This window comes from Gigantopelta aegis, chromosome 14, assembly GCF_016097555.1.
Source record: "Gigantopelta aegis isolate Gae_Host chromosome 14, Gae_host_genome, whole genome shotgun sequence".
Taxonomy (NCBI): Eukaryota; Metazoa; Mollusca; class Gastropoda; order Neomphalida; family Peltospiridae; genus Gigantopelta; species Gigantopelta aegis.
The window spans coordinates 32637535-32654462 of NC_054712.1; the positions used below are offsets into that span (position 1 = coordinate 32637535).

At 42.0% G+C, this 16928-nt stretch overlaps 1 protein-coding gene across 1 annotated transcript; it reads right to left on the reverse strand.

The window, feature by feature from the left end:
- Positions 1 to 3677: 3677 nt before the first annotated feature.
- On the reverse strand, positions 3678 to 4388 carry LOC121389195 (protein ALP1-like). Its single transcript, XM_041520798.1, has one exon. The coding sequence runs from the start codon at positions 4386 to 4388 to the stop codon at positions 3678 to 3680; it is 711 nt and encodes a 236-aa protein (XP_041376732.1).
- Positions 4389 to 16928: the final 12540 nt, after the last annotated feature.

Sequence of the window (16928 nt, forward strand, 5' to 3'; positions counted from 1 at the left end):
GTTAGCTTACGAACCGCGAGGTACTGAGTTCGTTCCCCAGGTGGCTTTTTTTTTTTTTTTTTTATTATTATTATTATTTATTTATTGAAAGTTTACTTATTTATTTATTATGTTACGAATTTTTTCAAGCAGTCTCCTATTACCACTGTACAAGCAGTCTCTATAACCTGCAGGGCGGGGCCTGTACAGGTGGTTGTGAGTTTGTTTTGAAATTTAACATTTCATGTACGAAGTTTAAACAGCAACTTATATTAGATTTTAGGGTACATACTCATATATATATAAGGACATTCACGCTTACAGAGAAGGTTTGATTACTAGTTTTGGTATGCCTTTAGAGGTGTATTGCGATTTTGTTTTTAGTTAGTATGTCGATGTAACCTATTAAAGATACAGAGATTGTGTATACAGAGATGGTGCGCGCGTACGTGATGGGCAGGCACGGCAGAGCAGGCAGGCGGTGGTTCTACAATAATTCTGAATGAAAACTATATTATTGGTAGTAAATCTGAAGGCAGAGATTTTATTGTAAACACACAATTTCTTTAAATCATGGAGCGGCATAATCCGAACCCCACAGAAACTTTGCTGTGTTACATCCCCCCAATATTACACTTCAGCCGTGCCTGGGGGTGGGGGGGGGGGGGGGGGCAGTTAATCGTTCGAACTCGTTTGATACTACATGGACACAATGCAGTTTATTAAATCCCGACTCTTTGTTACATAAATTACACCATATGTCGAACAAAGCCAATATTGATATTGATACACGTCAAAGAGCACGCGAATCTTTCTTCCAGTACACATTAATTGTTTACAACCGCGACCTTGACCGTGGCCCGAGAGCCGTGTTGATGGCGTCTGAGCGCGTTATAAGCCGCCTATAAGTCGAGAGTAAGAACATAAGTAGAAGACGAGTATGGTAGGTGACTAACGGAGCATGGTCAAACCAACTGGTGCGATTCCTGGAAGTGTCATCAAATCGCCATCTATCACCGCATGCCTGTCTTCGATTCTGGAGGTGTCCATTTGCGACACAGAAGATACGACACGAGTGGCCGTTGAATACCATTTCAGGGGCAAATTTCACAATCAATGTTTATGTCTTACACATAGGCGTACGGGCTCCCATTTTTGTAAGTGGGTGTTGGGGGTGGGGAGCAAGCTGATTTTTGCCCGAATCAAACAAAAGTATCCGAATCTGGATTACAACGTTTATTCATATTAGCATTACTGCCAAACAGCTATATAGGGTTGTAAACTAATCGCCACGGACTTTTACATTGATTACAACTAATATTGTAGGTAGAATAATGAAAATACATGGTGAAAAGTGTTCAAGCCAGCTAATTTTGCTAGAATTTCTTTATTGTTTTTGCCCGAATTTGAGGATTTTCTCCAGGAGGAGTAGTTACCCTCCCTCGGCTCCCCACCCCTCCCCAACCCACCCCACCCCGCCACGTACGCTTATTGGCTTATATGCGTGTAACTGCCTACATTTACAATGCTTAAACACCTGCGTTTAAGAAAAACACGTTTAGTAAGTCCGGTCCTGTAAGTTTACGTCTGCGACTAGAAGTTACACCAGGGGTACGTTCACATGTGTTTGACATCTACTTCACGCAGAAAATTACGGCATTAACGAAAATGGGGCATTTTAAGGGCAAACAAATAGAAATATGTGTACTTCAAGCTATATGTGTTGTACTGCTAATAGTAATCAGATATGTGGTTTAGTCCTAGATATACGTGTACGTGCAAACTAGGCGACCGATGTTTTGTGAAACTGGGCCCTGATCTCGCCGTTTAAGGGGAGGCATCATTCTCGCTCCCCATCACTCCCCTGAAACTAGGTCAGGCCAGGTCAGAGCGTTTAACATGCACATTCAGAACAAGCTGTTGTAGCGCACGTCTGTCCTGGGCACATGTGCCGGCCAGTGAAACTAGTTCAACTCGAGTTAATTTAACTCCCCTTAGCATGTGAATATATAGTAACAGGAACAGAACATGGATTATCGTGTACATTCAGAGCAAGCTGTTGTAGCACACGCCTATCATGGGCATGGGCGAATATATATGGTATCAATAATATATATAGTAATATCTGAAAATCTAAGTCACTGATTAGATGAATCACTCCCTTCAATTGTTTCTCACATCGAGTTCTCGCATTTATCTTACAACGAGTTATTTATTTGTTTCTGTTTTTTATGGGTTTTGTTGGGTGTTATTTTTTGGGTTTTTTATTTTGGTTTGTTTTTCTAAATGTACCTAAAGAGAGGAAACGAGTTGGATATGTTTTAAACATGGACTTCCCAATGTAATATTTCTTACAAATCCTCAAAAACCAAGTTTAAACTAAATTTAAAGGTCCTGTCCACGTAAAACGTATTGACGTCGTTCGTGCTTGCAGTTAGGTTATTCATCACATGGCCGGGCGGGACGTAGCCCAGTGGTAGAGCGCTCGCTCGATGCGCGGTCGGTGTGGGATCGATCCCCGTCGGTGGGCCCATTGGACTATTTCTCGTTCCAGCCACTGCACCACGACTGGTATATCAAAAGGCCGTGATATGTAACCCCCTGTATGTGGGATGATGCATATAAAAGATCCCTTGCTACTAATGGGAAAGTGTAGCCGGTTTCCTCTCTAAAACTGTTAAAATTATGTTTGACATCCAATAGCCGATGATTAATAAATCAATGTGTTATAGTGGTGTCGTTAAACAAAACCAACTTTAACTTTTCATTTCTAAGTTCTCGGCCCGACGCGAGGTAGTGTGTTTAATTTTAGCGCGCTGGATATTGAATGGCTGACTGCTTACATACTGCATGTTTTTATTTTCGTTGTCGGTCGCCAAATAACATACTCTGCGGAACTTTCAGAAGTTACATTCTCAAAGACGTTAAGCGTGAGATAGAAATACGAAATGATTTAAATAGATACAAAGAGTAATTTTTGTCCCGCACTGCTAATCGGCCAATCTACGTATCGATAGCTCGGAGTCGTCTGACAAAGCAGTCACAAAAGAGAGTTCTGCATTGTTAAAACTTTATTAACTAGCGTAAAGGTGTGTCAGCATAGTGGTTAAAGCTATGGTTCCATAGAGCCTGCGTTGGTATACGATGGGCTACGATGGCCCAAACCTACGATGGCCCTCGATCGTAGACAATAAAATATTATGCTATTGCAATCATACGACGACGCACGTCATCGTATGATATAGCTTCAGATGGTAGCCGAGGTAACCCGAAAAAGTCATGCGACGTCGTACGACATCGTACGACGCTTCGCGAGCATCCTGCGATAGGTCCATGATTGTCTTACGTGGTCGCACGATGGTCTGCGACATCGTACGACGGTGTACAACGTCCTGAGTCTTCACAGTATGGTATATAATTCAGTTCAATTCCACTTTCAGTTCAGTACACAACTATTTGAAGATGGGCTCAAAAGGTGGCAAGGGTAAGGACAAGGGGAGGCAGCCGGCACCTGTTGTGGAGGAAGAGCCAAGAGAACACGATCTGATGCAGCAGAGAGAGGCCGAGGGCGGAGGGAGACAACCGGGGAGACCCTGACAAGAGTGAAGAGCACAGTGACGGTGATGAGGAGCCAACAGCCGCCGGCCCAGCCAAGAACATGAAGACCAAGACCAGGCCTGTGCAGACCAACATCCGTGTCATAACGTCTGACGGAGGAACAGGATAACGAGCTGGTTGTGAGAAAATGGCTTCATCATCCATGTTCGCAGTGGAAATGCATCGTCTCCCACCAGAAAGAACGGGGTGTCCCTGTCATCGTTCGGTAGAGATTCGGGAGGGGGAAGTCTCAAGGTGTTATCCATCAGGGCCGTACTAAGGGTCGAACTGTTGAACACGGAGCAGTCAGACGCGGAGCCGTTGGTCCCGACGTCAGCCCACAGGAACTTGTAGTAGTCCCCATCGACGAGGGCAAGGAGGAGGGTGGAGAAAAAGTCCGTGTAGTTGTAGTATAGTGAATCTGAGTCTTTGGAGCATTTGATGGCAATGTGGAAACTCCACCGGGAACCAAAGCGGTCAGCTACTACACGACAGCTATCAGGGGTTGAGGGCGTGCTGAAAACCTCTGGGCTATACTCTTCAACAATTGAGGCACACACCTCCCGCACGACTTTGGAGATGATGTTGTGCGGCATGCGGAAGAAGTAAGCGAGGCTTCGGTAGCTGTCACCGAAGGCCAGGTAGCGGATGGTCACTGCAAGTGTGAGACCCACCCCAAGGGGTGTTCTCCAGTTGGTTTTGGTCTTCTCAAGCCTGTCGGTTAGCCTCTTAAGCATCTCGTGAAACATGGCCGGCTTCATGCGCAGGTAGCTTTTAAAATCTTCACGAGACTCCCATTCCATCTCGGTCATCTTCTTCTTCTTTGATCTTGTTCTTGACGCCTTCTCAGCAGAACAGCTATAGCGATCATGTCAACGTCAACGTCATCTTGCTATCAACGCCTTCTCAGCATCTGTCGGCTTTAACTGATGATGACGAAGTGATGGCTGAGGTTTATATACCCCAAAAGTAGCTACCCCCAAAGTAGCTACGAGGATGCACGAGGACGCAGGATCATCCAGGATCGTCGTACGATATCCTACGACATCGTACGATGCCGTGCGATAACGTACGTGTCTGGCATTTACCTGTGGACAGGTGAAAGTTATCTACGTGGTTGAAAAAATGGTCTACGACATCATATGACGGTAGTACGATGGTCCCACGATGGTTTACGACGTTGACCATCTTGGACCATCTTTTGAACATTTCAAAAGATGATTTTCCAACCTACGATGTCCCTCGGAGGCCACAAAATCGTACGTCGACGCATGATGGGCTCCACGATGCTCCACGATGCTCCACGATTCTACCATCGTAGCCCATGGTATACCAACGCAGGCTCTATGAGACCATAGCTTTAAAGATAAAAAGATTGTGTAATACAGAGATTGTATTTAATATCGCGGGTAAAAATATGGTTAAATAAATATGTTTTGGGGGCATCTAATTTTTTCCGAATTTGTCTGCATCATTTTTGCCCATTGTGAACGTTAGTTTTCGCACTCATGCCTGTGTTTGCGGGGGGGGGGGGGGGGGGGGGGGGGGACAGGCACGGCAGAGCAGGTAGGCTATCAGGGTTGAAAAATTAGCGGTCGCCCGGTCGCGACCTTTATTGGCTACGGGCGACTAAGAATTTTACAAAGGTAGTCCGTTGGGCGACCATCGATTTTAGGGCCTGGCAAGCATGATTCCAGTTTTAAAAAAATTAAACACACTGAAACTGAACCGAATTGTGACAAAACACACCGCGCCTCTGCTGGCCCGAAATACATATCTGACAGCAGAAGACATATAGACCATGCTCTATATTTTGGTTTGGGGCCAGGTCGTTCTAAAAATAGAGCTCAAAATGTATTGAAGACACTGCATGTATTTTTAAAATCTGGAAGTCGTCGGCTTATTGTAATGGACTGGATACGTCATAATTATCCAGTAGAGCTGCTATTTGATAATTGTCATTTAATGTTATGACAAAAAACAAAAAACATATTTAATTAGCTTATATTATTATGTGACAAAATCAAAATCTGTCTTGTATGTAGTTTGAACTCACACTAACGTGAGCGCATGCGCGCCTATAAAAATAACAATTGAATTTTCCATTAATACAGGGCTTATTTCAAAGGCCAGTTAATTGATTGTCGTTGTCGGTATCGTGCACGAACACATACACACACACACACACACACACACACACACACACACACACACACACACACACACACGTGCGCGCACACACACTATTACATTTTACTAAGGCAGAAAATATAAATTTTAGGCCATTGTCCGTTTGCGTCAAAAGGGAACCGATGAATTGGCATGTAACTTCACAATGAGTAAAGATAAAAGTCATATAAAAACATATTAATTTATTAAATGTTAAACCCATACCATCTCAAATACAAAAAATGGGGTGGGGGTGAGGGAGAGTCCAGGGTAAGTTAAAATATATATTTATAAATTACCATCAAACTGCATAGATTAAATTTTCTTTTCAGATATAGGTTTAAATCAATTGATGGAACATCCAAGGTAATCTGGATGACAAAACCGTAATACATGATCAGGGCCATATTTCTGCACAATGCAGTCGAATGGGTATTTGGCAAAATTGTGGATGATTCCATGGACCTCTGTCTAGTGTGACGTCTTTAGGTGGACAGCCACTCCTGAGGAAATCCTTTACTTGCGATTTTACCCCTCTTGCATCGCTACAAAGAGGACTGCCACTCCCAGACTAGTTTAATTACTAAAGCACGCCCGGTTCTACATTTAGTCTCTTTGCATTGCATTATTTTTTTTACTTCGAGACAATTCAAGTCATGCTGCATACCTTGGCTGTTCTAGCATTTTGTCTTCACCTCTGTGTTAAAAATGAGATTTAATATGTATAATTTAATGGTACTTTGTAAAGTAATTATTTTTTACTGGATTTCTTCTTCTTTTTTTTTTCTTCTTTTTTGAGTTGGTATGGATTTAAAACTTAACATGTTTTTATATGAATTTCAACTTTATTCAATATGAAGTTAAACGCCAATTCATCGGTATTCTTTGGTACGGTGAGCACGTGGTTATTATTAAAACAACACATTCTAGTTTTGATTTTGGCTCCTCAATTAAAGTTCAATGTGATAATTATAATTAGAGGGCTAGCTGAATTGGAGAAGAGCCAGTAAGATTTGTCTTCAACTGGCGCTGCTGGCGACCATGGTTTTCATGTTAGTTTTCAACCCTGGGCTATGGTTTTAGCCCCCCCCCCCCCCCCCCCCCAATAATTCTGAATCCAAAATATTATTGGTAGTAAATCGTAAGGCAGCTACGAATTATACTTGTATAATGCAGGAAATTGCATTTCAGGACATCTATTATTTAAATTGTACGGAGGTACCGAATCCCCTAGAAACTTTGTTGGGGTGGGGGCAGTTAACCAGCCCCTTCCCCCGATTCCTCGACTCATACTCGTTTGATACTACATGGACACAAAGTAATAATAAGCAGTTTATTAAACACACAACATAAATCAATGCGTTAATCCCGACTCTTTGTTACATATTACCGGCCTCGGTGGCGTCGTGGCAGGCCATCGGTCTACAGGCTGGTAGGTACTGGGTTCGGATCCCAGTCGAGGCATGGCATTTTTAATCCAGATACCGACTCCAAACCTTGAGTGAGTGCTCCGCAAGGCTCAATGGGTAGGTGTAAACCACTTGCACCGACCAGTGATCCATAACTGGTTCAACAAAGGCCATGGTTTGTGCTATCCTGCCTGTGGGAAGCGCAAATAAAAGATCCCTTGCTGCCTGTCGTAAAAGAGTAGCCTATGTGGCGACAGCGGGTTTCCTCTAAAAAAATCTGTGTGGTCCTTAACCATATGTCTGACGCCATATAACCGTAAATAAAATGTGTTGAGTGCGTCGTTAAATAAAACACTTCTTTCTTTTTTGTTACATAAATTACACCACACGTCAAACAAAGCCAATATTGATATTGATACACGTCAAAGAGTACGCGAACCTTTCAACTGCGACCTTGACCGTGGCCCGAGAACCGTGTTGACGGCGTCTGAGCACGTTATAAGCCGCCTATAAGTCGAGTGTAAGAATTTAAGTAGAAGACGAGTATGGTGGGTGACTAACGAAGCATGGGTATTTCATTTCAACTTATTTTCGTGCCTATATCCAATTAAGGTTCAAGCACGCTGTCCTGGACACACACCTCAGTTATTTGGGCTGTCTGTCCAGGACAGTGGGTTAGTTGTTAGTTGGTTGGTGGTTAGTAAGAGCGGAGAGGATGTAGTGGCCTTACACCTACCCATTGAGCCCTTAAGAACTCGTCGTTCGTGCTTGCAGTTAGATTATTCATCACATAGCCGTTTCAGAATAACATATTCCTACATTACGGGTTAATAATATTCGGTCCTGCTTGTTTCATTAGATGGTATGACTGTGGAGACCGGGTCATTACCTTGGAGCAACCAATCACAAGTCTCAAAAGTGATATCCAACGTACCTTGCAGATAAAAATTATCTGCAACGGGTATTTCTCTCATGGGTATGTAAATTTATATAAATATATATATATATATATATATATATATATATATATATATATATATATATATATATATATATATATATATATATTCAAAACTGGCGTCAGTTAGCTTGACGTTTTTAATTGCCCAGCGTTCAAATGACTCCGTAAAGTTACGTGATATTCGTTAGCCGCGTTTAACGTTAAATGTTTGACCAGTCAAATCGTTAACGGGAACTCAGGTAAAACATCTTTGGCCTTGAAGCATGTTCAGAAAGTTGTGTGCTCGCTGTGGCTGGCTAGACTGTTTTGTTTTGTTTTGTTTTGTTGTTGTTGTTTTTTTTGTGTTTTCTTTTGTTAGTTTTTTTGTTGTTGTTTTTTTTTCTTCTGTTTTTTTTGGTCTATTTAAATTCACGTGAACGAATAAAAGACAGTGGTAGCAATGAAATCGTTAGTGACTTTTCGCCCGTCTGTACACGTCTTTAGATGATGTTCATGTTAAACTTAATAATGACAGCAAGCCAAACAGTTTGCGGCCCATATCTTTGTTCGATGCATAGATTCTGTCACGATCACGATGCTCACAACATAACTGGTTTCTTCCATATTTATTTTAACCTTAAGCACACAAAAAAAAAAAACTACCAGTCTAGTGAGTGTTTTTCAGAGGCGGATCTGGGGGGGGGAGGCAGGTGCCCGGGCCACCCCCCTAAATTTTGTGACAGTTATAATTTTATTATATATTAATTTTCATTTTTTTTACAATCCCTTCCAAACCTCCCCCAAAGTTCCTTTAGCATTCCGCCTCATGTCATTGGGGCCCCCCTAAATGGATTTTCTGGATCCGCCACTGTTTTGTAACGTGGGGCAATGTTACACAGAACTACTATTTTTTATAGTTGTAATGCTACGGCAATGGGGAGAAACTGCGCAAGAATCTCTTGACCTTGTTCTTGTTTACTGATGAAAATGCCACCTGTTTTGACGTGTCATGTACACAGAGTCACTGGTGATTATTATTATTATACGTTTTACACGAAACCATCAGTTTTGACGTGATTCAATATATAAGGTCAGGCTTTACAGCGTGTCTTCTCACGTATTGAGTAACCAAGAGAAGTTGTTATAAACAACATTTCGCAAGACTTGGCAACTGACCAAACCAGACCACGTAGGTGACGTGACAAACATAGCGTGTTCAGAGGGCCGAGCGCTTGCGAGTTTCCGATTGGTACCATCGTTTCATTTCATTCATTTCAACTTATTTTCGTGCTTATATCCAATTAAGGTACAAGCACGCTGTCCTGGGCACACACCTCAGCTATCTGGGCTGTTGTCCAGGACAGTGGGTTAGTTGTTAATTGGTTAGTGGTTAGTGGTTAGTAAGAGAGAAGAGGGTGTAGTGGCCTTACACCTACCCATTGAGCCCTTAAGAACTCGCTCTGGGTGGGAGCCGGTACCGGGCTGCGAACCCTGTACCCACCAGCCTGTAGTCCGATGGCTTAACCACTGCGCCACCGATGCCGGTACCATCGTTTCCTATCATATCACAGTCATCGACCGTTAGGCGCAAGAAACCAGTCTAGCGAGCGACAGAGATCGCTTGCCCTCCTGAACATGCCTCTGGAAGATCATCTAAAAAAGGAAAGGAAGGAAGGAAATGTTTTATTTAACGACACACTCAACACATTTTATTTACGGTTATATGGCGTAAAACATATGTTTAAGGACCACACATATACTGAGAGAGGAAACCCGCTGTCGCCACTTCATGGACTACTCTTTTTGATTAGCAGCAAGGGATTTTTTACATGCACCATCCCACAGACAGGATAGCACATACCACGGCCTTTGATGTACCAGTCGTGATGCACTGGATGGAGCGAGAAATAGTCCAATGGGCCCACTGACGGGGATCGACCCCAGACCTATTTTAAAGGTTTTATTTGTCGATGCACGCAACACATTTTATTTACGGTTATAAGATCTTTCAGATAATTAGTAAGGAAAGCCGTTGCCGCCAATCATCGGGCTACTCTTTTTTCGATTAATTAGCAGCAAGGGCTCTTTTATTTGTATCATATTATAGACATGATAGAACTGAGCACGGCCTTTGTTATACCAGTCGTGGAGCACTGGCTGAAATGAGAAATAGCCCGCCAATGGTGATCCATCCGCCATCGGCGAGCGCTTTACCACTTGGGAACGACCCCTCCCCGCTACGGTTGTTTCACTTCACTTCATGACTATTTCAACACGAGAGAGGCGGAGAAGGATGGGGGATGCACTGTCGCCTACCGAAAATAGCAGAAAGAGATTTTTCTTTAGCATACTCTTTCCCACAGACATAACCGAACTCAAGGTGAATTTTAATGTACCAGTCGTGGGTAGCATGCTTTCGTAATAAGCTTTACACAAAACTGATTCATCCACTGAAATCGTCTGAATACGCCTACAGTTCTTATAATTAGAATCTTCTGAAAAATGTATGATTGCATTCGTCTTCCCCCGTGTTTGAAGCATATCAAATGATAATGTCATGGTTTTATTGCGAGCATTGTGTGTCCTGATTGGTAAGTGTTATCATTAATAATGTATCGTTTCAAATTGTGCTCTTGACAGAAATCCATAATTGTATATTTTTTTCTTAAACTCATAAAGTGGTTAACCCGTGGATGGATGGAAGGAAGGAAGGAAGGAAGGAAGGAAGGACATGTTTTATTTAACGACGCACTCAACACATTTTATTTATGGTTATATGGCGTCATATATATGGCTAAGGACCACACAGATATAGAAAAAGAGAGGAAACCCGCTGTCGCCACTTCATTGGCAACTCTATTCGATTAGCAGCAAGGGATTTTTTATATGCACCATCCCACAGACAGGATACTACATACCATGACCATTGTTACACCAGTTGTGGAGTTGTGGAGCACTGACTGGAGCGAGAAATAGCCCAATGGAGCCACCGACGGGAATCGATCCTAGACCGGCCACGCATCAAGCGAGCGCTTTACCACTGGGCTACGTGCCGCTGAGTCTCTTGGATGGATGGTACCGGCCTCGGTGGCGTCGTGGTAGACCATCGGCCTACAGGCTGGTAGGTACTGGGTTCGGATTCCAGTCGAGGCATGCGATTTTTAATCCAGGTACCGACTCCAAACCCTGAGTGAGTGCTCCGCAAGGCTCAATTGGTAGGTGTAAACCACTTGCACCGACCAATGATCCATAACTGGTTCAACAAAGGCCATGGTTTGTGCTATCCTGCCTGTGGGAAGCGCAAATAAAAGATCCCTTGCTGCTAATCGGAAAGAGTAGCCCATGTAGTGTCGACAGCGGGTTTCCTCTCAAACTCTGTATGGTCCTTAACCATATGTCTGACGCCATATAACCGTAAATAAAATGTGTTGAGTGTGTCGTTAAATAAAACATTTCTTTTTTTCTTTTTCTTGGATGGATGGTTGGATAAATGGACGAATATTTACATACGGACGGACAGATGAATGCATGGATGGACGGACGGACGGATGGATGCATGGAGGTACGGACGGACGGATGCATGCATGGGCGGACGAGCCGATGCATGCATATATAGACGGACGAACGTGTGGGTGAGGGCGATGGTCGACTTAGTGTGAGTATGAAGGGACGGACGGACGGATGGATGGACAGATAGATGGATGACCGAGAGGTATATTTTGTAAATTGAAACGTCTGCTCAGTAAGCATCTTGCTATGTACGGCTATTTCCCAGTATTTGATTATACCGGTTGTGGAGCACTGACTGGAACTGGAAAAAAAGGAATATGTTTATCCACAGACGAGAATCGATCCTACAACCTATCGTGTCTCAAGCGAGGGATAAACCACTGAGCCAGACCGCGCCACGGAGGCGTCATCGTTCTGCTGATCCAATATATTTTAATGAGCGCATCAGAATTAATTCCTTAAGGAATAGCTAGTGGCGGCCTTCTACTTAGCGACCGCGCGATATAGATTCCCGCTTGGTTGCCATACATCATGCGCTGAAACGCTGGAATATTATGAAATCATAAAACCATTTGTTTTATGTTTAAATGAAAGAATTATTCCATACACCTTCACCGAATATATCTTCAAATAACTGGGGATGTTGTAAAAGTAAATAAATAAATAATAGTGTGATAAACCTAAATTATTTTGAGCATTAAGGGCGGGATTTAATTCTTATCTGGAAACGTACAAATGATACATGTAATGTTCATGATCCTTTGACATGTTTGCGGAGGCGGGATTTAGCTAAGGTGCTTAAGTGCTCGTCTTAGGTGCTTGCGTCGCAGGATCGAACTACCTCGGTGGATCCATTCAACTGATTGGGGTTTTTTCTCCAACCAGTGCACCACAACCGGTCAAAGGCCGTGGGATGTCTTTTCCTGTCTGTGGGATACTGCATATAAAAGAGCCCTTGGTGCTAATGAAAAACAATGTAGCGGGGTTTCCTTTGATGAATACGAATCAGAATTGCCAAATGTTTCACATCCAATAGCCAATGATTAATTAATTAATGTGCTTTAGTGGTGTCGTTAAACAAAACTAACTTTTAACTTGAGCATTAAAGAAAGCGTTGGACGGCAGTTGAACTACTAAAATGGCCCCAAAAATACTTCCTGAAAATACACAGTTAAAGGAACAGACCCTAGTTTTTAAACACCATGGCATATTTTTCACTATTAGAGCCGTTTATGATTACTCAAATCAAACATTACTTATATTTTATTGTTTAGATTATCAATTTCCGTACAACCGAAGGTTTTCGGGTTATCCTGGTCTTTCTATTACCACAAACTGTATTTTTTATATTTTTAAAAACGCACGAACGTCTGAGAAGTAACAGTTATGAAGTTGAGTTTTAGTCTATTTTTAACAGTATTTTACCGTTTCAACTTCACAAACTCTTGTTTCACTCTCTTGTAACGTTATCCAAATGTGTTACATGTTTGTAACTTAACCAAACTTTGTGTCCATTTTACGGGTTGAAACTAGTCTTTAGTATTCTCTAAACAGTACTTTCTTCAAGTAGTTATACAGTGGTTACATTCTACTTATGTTACTGTCATTCTTGTTACATAATTTAATTAAAGCTCCTTTGTCATAAATTCGTTAACTATCAGCTGACGCTAGATGCTTTATATTGTTTGCAAAAGTGCTTATGCTGGTAAGCGTCAGCTGAAGAGGAACGCACTTAGCGAATATTTCAAGTCGCACAATCAGTAGGGCAGTTCCATCAATCAGTCAACCATTTGACACGTTCTAACATCCACTGAAAGTTCAAGCACGTCTGTCTTGGGCACCTTCTTCGAGTTTCCTGTTGGATGAGTCCAAGACTCGAGTGTCATATGACCTTATCTTTAACCGATGCTTAGCAGCGTGCTGAGAAGGCGGAGAGCACTGAAGCTGTTTGACTGATACCGTCATCTTCTGTCGTATCACAGTGTCGCGGGGATCCTATAATACCCGTAACTGAATAAAACACGATTATCCAAATATCTCTCCTAACTGTATATCTATTAGATCTCTCTGTATCGGGCAGTCTAATACCTGAGTGGCTCGGAGACACGATCTTATATAATATATATATATATATATATATATAGCACGTTTAGTTCACTAGAAAACACAACAAAACACAACATACTTTGGAATTTGTATGAACACTACGCTGACAAATGTACTTGCCGCAGTAGTTAATTAACAACAACAATATAATAACAACCCAGAACTAATCACTTAATTAGTTAATCGCTAGGTGTCTAGTTTACACAATATTCTAATCACTTCACCGTGATACAACACACACACGTGTGATAATTGAGAAACGCTGCCAGGGGAACTTAATTAATTAAGGAATTACAACTCTATTCCTAACTGGTTAATTTTTAATTAACCCTTAACTACTCATTCAGTAACCTTGTAATACAGAATTAATACTGGTACCTGTCACAATAAAGACAATAACCTACAGTTTACCTAGGTCCTCTAGGATGACTGGCTAAGCTTTATATTACCAAATATTAGAACAGTGAAGCCTACAATTTACTTCGTCAGATTACCGGATTCACTGTCTAAATAATATTGGTATAATACAGTATTAAAATATTTAAAGTCACATCAATCACGGACAAACGTTCCCCGGGAGCCTTCCAATGTTTCTCCCCGATATATCTAAAATCCTATCTATTTATTCAAAAATCTCAGAGACGGCGAATATCGCCTGGGGGCACAACGCGGTACCTCACCTATCATGTGATATTTCCACAACTCCCAGAGTCGGTATATTTTCTTAGATGGCCAGTCTTACTGTCGTCAGTTCGCCAGCAATACCCCGGTCATAAACCGCACTACCGGAGTTATTACGTAACTACTGGCCACATGGCCTCCACATCTGGTCTAAGTGCATATTGAGACGCAGCTCCACCACCATCGCGCGGGGGTATTACGTAACCAAGCTGCCCACGGCCCTCTAAAACAATTAACATCGCCACAGGCGAAAAGATAAGAGCATTTTCCGTCACACACAGTAATCCAACGATACGTACAAAAACCAGCCTAAGGAGCATCCGCGATAGCTCGCCCTCCTGAACATACCCCAGCACAACAAGAAATTAATTAATTAATTAATGGAAGAATAAATGATTGCTTGAATGAATGAATGAATGAATGAATGAATGAATGAATGAATGAATGAATGGATGGATGGATGGATGGATGAATGGATGGATGATAATTAAATGAGTGAATGAATGAATGAATGGATGAATGGATGATGAATAAATGATGAATGAATGAATGAATGAATGGATGAGTGTTTAACCCCAGCACAAAAAAATATATATCGGTCAATGGGTGTCAAACAAAGATAGCCCCTCTGTCCCGAGTCAGGCCCCTGGTTTTATCAGAGATCAGACTGGGCGTGTTCGAAACCCCTGTGATACGCGAGCACGTTAAACTAGTTACCTACCTACAAAGGTAAGTGTATGAATATGATTCAGAACAATTTATTTCATTTTCATTTCAACTTATTTTCGTGCTTATATCCAATTGAGGTTCAAGCACGCTGTCCTGGGCACATACCTCAGCTATTTGGGCTGTCTGCAAAGGACAGTAGGTTATTTGTTAAGAGGCTAGTAGTTAGCGAGAGAGAAAAGGATGTAGTGGTCTTACACCTACCCACTGAGTGGTTAAAACTCGCTCTGGGTGGGAGCCGGTACCGGGCTGTGAACCCTGTGCCTAGCAGCCGTATATCCGATGGCTTAACCATGACACCACCGAGGCCGGTTCCGGAACAATAATACAAACAACGCAAGAGATAAGGACAGCGTTTTTGAACCGTAAATACCTATAACATCGCCACCAATCTCATTATTTAATAGTCGTTACAACGTTGTGGTTGGAAAAAAAAACGTCGATTTCTATCAGTCGCGTGGGTGATAAAACAATCCCAAAAAACCCCCATTAAATCTGAGTGTTTTTATTAAGAGCGATAACACAACAGATACTCTCATTCAAACGCAGAGTCCATTTGTACAAACTCCGCATTTAAAACGACCGTTAACCGAAAAACATTCCATTGGTCAATTTGCCGTGAGTCAGTCATGCGCAAGACGTCCCCACTTAACGAGACGGTGAAGAAAACCGATCCATTCACATCAATGTAGCTGAAGATGTTTCGAAGTCACTCGTCCATCCTTAAACCAAATCATGACGATGATGGCAGCATCAAAAGGTTTTTAAATATCGCTGCATTTCCATTCAGGTCATTTTATTTCCATCCGAGTAGATTTGAAGTCCATTAGCAACTGTCGCAAGTGGAAACAAGCTGCGCGGGGAAACATCTGAGTTAATTTTATTGGCTGAAATGAATATATGACGAAATTCGAAACAAAACGAAAGCTTGTAATGAGTTCCTCGATGTGACGAAGCAAGAGATCAATTATCGATTAAACTTGTTATGATGAACATAACCGACAGTTTATTCACCTCAAAAAGGTCATAGACTCATAATATAAACAAAATGCTGCTATGCAATGCGTTTGTCTATCTGTATTATTGTGAATTTATTTTATTAATATATAATCAGTATATGTATATCATCGTCGTTATCGTCATGTTCATCATCGGTATGTCATCATCATCATCACCATCATCATCATCATCGTCATCATCATCATCATCACCACCACCACCACCACCATCATCATCATCATCACCATCATTATCATCATCACCACCATCATCATCATCATCACCATCACCATCATCACCACCATCATCATCATCATCATCACCATCATCATCATCATCACCACCATCACCATCATCATCACCATTATCATCATCATCACCATCATCACCACCATCATCATCATCACAATCATCATCACCATCATCAACATCACCATCATCATCATCAACACCATCATCATCATCATCATCACCCCCATCATCACCCCATCATCACCACCATCACCATGACCATCACCATCACCATCATCATCATCATCATCACCATCATCATCATCATCTTCATCACCACCACCACCACCATCATCATCATCATCATCACCACCACCACCACCACAATCATCATCATCACCATCATCATCATCATCATCATCACCACCACCACCACCATCATCACCACCACCATCACCATCATCATCATCATCATCATCATCATCGTCATCATCATCACCACCACCACCACCATCATCATCATCATCACCATCATCATCATCATCACCACCATCACCATCATCATCACCATTATCATCATC

What these genes read in the sequence shown, in the direction of transcription:
- LOC121389195 (XM_041520798.1), bottom strand. Translation starts at nt 4,388, where the DNA reads ATGACCGAGATGGAATGGGAGTCTCGTGAAGATTTTAAAAGCTACCTG.